This window comes from Thalia democratica, unplaced genomic scaffold (assembly GCF_965202585.1).
Source record: "Thalia democratica unplaced genomic scaffold, ktThaDemo2.hap1.1 HAP1_SCAFFOLD_603, whole genome shotgun sequence".
In the NCBI taxonomy this organism is placed as follows: Eukaryota; Metazoa; Chordata; class Thaliacea; order Salpida; family Salpidae; genus Thalia; species Thalia democratica.
Window position 1 is genome coordinate 37,346 of NW_028139618.1, and position 5,102 is coordinate 42,447.

At 29.4% G+C, this 5,102-nt stretch overlaps 1 protein-coding gene across 1 annotated transcript; it reads right to left on the reverse strand.

Annotated features, from left to right (window-relative positions):
• Window positions 1-2,811: 2,811 nt before the first annotated feature.
• On the reverse strand, window positions 2,812-3,790 carry LOC145846753 (WD repeat domain-containing protein 83-like). The gene is given in 2 exon segments (XM_082953371.1): window positions 2,812-3,360; window positions 3,362-3,790. Coding segments are annotated over 2 exon segments (978 nt in total).
• Window positions 3,791-5,102: the final 1,312 nt, after the last annotated feature.

The following is a 5,102-nucleotide window of genomic DNA, read 5'->3' on the forward strand; positions in this document are numbered from 1 at the left end:
AATTGGGGTTTTTATGCAGTTTTCATCAAAAAAATACTGTTGTTTTTTGAATACAACATCAAAAATTTTAGTGATATAAAACTTAAATTTTTTACACATTTTAATCCTTTAACTAAAAAAAAATACTTTAGTGAAGTTTTAAATTAATATTTTTTTAACTATATATTATTATTTATTTTTAATAAAATTAGTTGCCACACATTTAGCTGAAAAACATTTCCTGACTTTTCTTAATCAAAATCTTATTTAAAACTGATTCAAAAATACATAACCAAAACTTTGCTTTCAACTGACAAATTAACAAATAAAAGTATTATTTTGTATAACTTTTACTTACTATAATATCCTTATTTAACATAAAAAATCAATGAACTTTGGAGATATAACCAGTTTTGTAAACATTTTTGATACAAAATTATAAAAGATAAACTTTTAAGGGTCAATTTTCTCAGAATTTCGGAACATGTAAAATAAGAACCTTTTCTTTCATATTAAAAGCAATTTATTTCAGAATTTCATCAAATAAGTTATTTAATATTACAGACATTTTGAAAAAATCAGAATTTCAAAAACTACAATTTTAAAACTTATGACCAAAATCAAAATAGAGTGATGTTTAGTTAAAGATAAATAATAATTAAAGATATAAAACTAAAAATCTGTTCCCTACCTACAAGTAGTTTAAAATTTGTTATAGATTTTAGTGAAAAAACCAAAAAGATTGTTTAAAAACAAAGGGAGAAGATATAATTCAAAAGTTCAATTAAACCCTGAAAAAAGATGAAGACAGTAATAGGACTTTTACAAATTGAAATTGAAGTATACTGTAGGTATACGACTGCTATAAAAAAAAAGCTCTTTTCTATAGAACATGGGTTACCAAAATGTGACCAACAAAGGGTCCACAACCCGCATGCATGTAAACCTGGCCGACTAAACCAAAAAATGTTGAAACTTCCACTAGATATTCAAGGGTTTGTTATAAATAAGTTCGATTAAAATTAAATATTAATTTCTCATAAAATGTTTAAATTTACAGGATCCAGAACCAACCAATCACATTAAAATGCCTTATATTGTAAAAAAAATCTTATCTAGAAGCACAACAATTTAGAAAAGATTTATTATTACAAAACAAACTACAGAGTTAAAAACAGATTCATTTAATTGTATATAGAAATTAAAAACATTAAATATTACTTTACAATGGTACAATGCTCTACAGAACAAAAAACAAACCTAACATAAACAACTTACCAAAAATATTAAGCTTGGAAATTTTAAATTAAAATATATTTTTCTTTAAATATTGGAACAAATTCTTGCAGTTTTTACAAAGAAGTTATGCAACAACTTATAAATAATGCTTGTAGAATGAATATCTAACTTCTGGTTAACTTATGAATACAGTTTTATTTATACATGTTTAAAATGTTATTTTTATCTGTACAATTTAAACACTTATCATATATCTATATTATATATTATAAGAATGTGATATGGATTTACTAGGCTGTTTTTATGCTTTTTTAGATATATAGCTACTGTAATGGCATTGATTTAAGTTTTTGATGAAGTATTTTAATGAAATTTTGATATCTACAAAACACATTTTAATTTATCATTATATTTAAAACATTTACCTTAAATCCATTGAGGCAAATGAGGAGGAACTTAGTTCTTCCCCTGTGAATTCTCTAAACTGTTTAAAACTTTCACTTTTCTTACTTGAAGAATGAACTAAATTTGAAGATCTTGTGGCTTTATGAGTTTTGTGGTAGTGTATTTCAGAAAGACTTTGATCCATTTTATCACTAGTGTTGTTAGATATCATAATGACTTATACTGTTTATTAATTCAAACTGAAAAATCCAAAAATATTTGTTACAGTTTTTTATCATATGACTTATTCACTAACAATATTACTATGGAAATAAATTCAATACAAAAACCATATTATGTCATTTAAGTCATATGAAAGAAGTTCATCTTAAATTAAAACTTATAATAATCCATCTTTATAAAGGTTATAAATTCAAAAGTTTTATCCATTTAAGCACATGTATTTTTTATATGAGCAAATAAAAAGTATACAAAAATTAAGACATCTAAACAAGAAAACATGAAAATAAATTTAAGCAACTGAAAATTGTTTTAAATACAACTTATAATAACAAAGTAAAGCAAAAATTGAGTACAAAATCTTTTATAACTAGTTTTTAACTACTAAACTTTTAAATAAAATGAATTATTTTAACAGAAAAATACATGGCAAAAATACTTCTATTATATATATACTTGACAATTTTCTAACAACAAACTTACTACTAGTTTCACTGTAAGGAAATACTTTATTTGAAACATACTTGTTAATCAGTATATAGCGAACAATATAGGATAAAAATGTTTAATGTTAGTATGTTTTTACATATTCCTGAACTAAAACTTGAAATATTAAAAGAAAATAATTTAACTGCTTATTGTTTATCAAGGAATTTGAAAAAAGTTTTTTTCTTGACAAATAATCAAAATATCTAAGGTTTTCAAATAAATAAAAACATGTTCAAAACTAATAAAACCATACTATAAAAATAAACTTGTTTCATTTAAACTACATAAGCTTAAAACAATTTAATCTTACAAGTGAGCAAAACATTTTTAAATGTTTTCTTTTTTTTTTAAACGCTTATTACTTCGTTAAACATAAAAAAATAATTAAACTATGAGTTGTACCATTACCTAAACTATTACAAATTTAATAATAAATACAAGAAACATAACAAAATAACCAATTATTTTATGATCTTATAATTAATCTGATTGGTCAAAACTTTCATCACCAAATACAAGCATTTGATTGGTAGATGCTGTTACCAGAATGTTTTTGACTGGGTGTGTTGCCATAGTAATCACAGGGTTCTTACATACCGGTAACTTGTGGCGAACATCTCCTTGTATCAAGTCCCAACTGTACAAGAACCCATCTTCTGAGCCTGAAATGATGTGATCATCATCCTTGTTCAGAGCGCATTCAATTGAATAATTTACATTTTTGTGCCCTTTATACTCATTCAGCAGTTGCCCAGTTTCCTTGTCAAGCAACCTCACAGTGGAGTCGTGAGTTGCCACTAAGAGGCACTGTCCATCTTTTGAAAGTTTTGTGCAGGTCACTGGTACTTCAATGTTGTCTGCATGCATCTGCCCCCTTCTCAGGTCGTACCTCCTAACAAAACCATCAATTGAAGAAGTCACTACTTCGTGGTCAGAAGCCTGCACAGAGGTGATGGTGTCTTTGGCCTCGCCTAAAGTTTGAATGGGCTGGTTTTTCCTGGACCTGCAATCCCAGCATCTGACGGAGTTTGTCCACTGATCCCGACATCACAACTGTGGACTCCTCGTTAAAAGTGACACAGTTCACTGCCCCGGCGTGACCCCTGAACCTCCTGACTATCTGCCCGGTGGAAACGTCCCAGTATATGACAGACTTGTCCTTGCTGCCAGAGGCAAGGTTGCTGTTGTCCGTGCTGGCACAAACGTCAAGCACGTCCGAGCCGTGGCCTGTGTACTTCTTTATCAATAGTTTCTTGAGTGGGCTCCACAGCTTCAGTGTCTTGTCACTGCCGCATGAGAGGCAGTAGTTGCCGTCAAAGTTAAGTCTCACGGCCCTTATGGCTTCCTGCTCACAGTCGAATGTACTTAGTAGCTTGCATGGAAAGTTGGTTTTGGCAACCTCTTCTTTTTTCAACTCCCCAGAAGCACCAGGCCTGTTTTCAGGTCCTATTCCAAACATTTTAAGTTTTAACAAAAAACCTGAAAAAAGTATTTTGTTTAAAAAGGTTCAATATTATTAAAAATTCAATCAAAAAACAATTTTTATCAATTATGTATAAATTCATACCAATCTAATACTTTTACTAATTGATAAAATAATTTAAAACTTTATTTTAGTAGTAAAAACTACAATCTTTAACAGCTCTTAAAGTTTTAAAATATTCTTAAGGAAGAAAAAAAGTACAGTAAAGTAGATATACATTTTTACATTTTTAACTCAAGGAAAAGTGCATACCTTATATGAAATACTTACTTTAGACTTTCAATCTATTTTTGAGCTATAGGTTTCTAAATCAGGGGTAGACAAACTGCTGCCTGTAGGTCACATGTGTCCCTGGAGGGTTAAAGTGCAGCATGGAGCATATTTTTATGTTAAATGAATGATAGTCCTTCTCTACTCACTAAGTCAAAGGCTTTAAGAGTAAGGTCAATAAAATTGATGTACAAAGTCATGTTAAGTTAATTACATTTCTTCTACTGGTGTACAGAGAATATTGTGTCCGTGGTAGATCATTTAGACCTTAATCCACATTAAGACTCAGGGTATACTCTTTCAGTCAGCTTCTAGAGTTGAGGAAGAACTACTCTTCCAAAATCTACCAGCAATCGCAAGAAGAGAAATTCCCCTGTAATTTTTCAGTCCTTTTGTATGCCGTCACTGTCTTGAACTTTCCAAGGAGCTATCATATCAAAGGCTTTACTAAGTTCATGCTGTTAAGTCCACCATCAATAATAATATTCTGTGTAGATTACAGAAGGGAAAAGTTTTGAACCCATATACCTAACTGTTCATTTCTACTGTTAAACTTCTCCAGTTTTTGATAGCAAAGGTGATTTTAAGTTTTTAGTTGGTATAATTGCTTTTCTTATTCCTTCATAGACTGATGTGGTATCTCCTCTGTCAGAAGCATCTTGAATAGATCACTAGCTTTTAACCATAACAATGAGTAATTCCTAGCTGTTCTTTGAAAAAAGTATCTGGTTACAAAAAGTATTTTTTGACTGGTGCAACTTGGGTCATGTTGATAATCAAAATGAGCCTGTCCATTTATCTTTAATAAAAAAAGTAACACATTGATGTTTTCTTCAAACTGTTTGTTGGTATATTTGTTCTGTTCCAAAAGATTTCAAGGCATTGTGTATATACTTTTTTTGATCCTAGACCAAGACTCAAAAGCAGATGTGTCCAACAAAGAGACCGATGGCATCAGAGCTGTGAACCTTTTAATATCTCCTTATCATGCACTTCTCCAATATTTAGTCAAAATTTA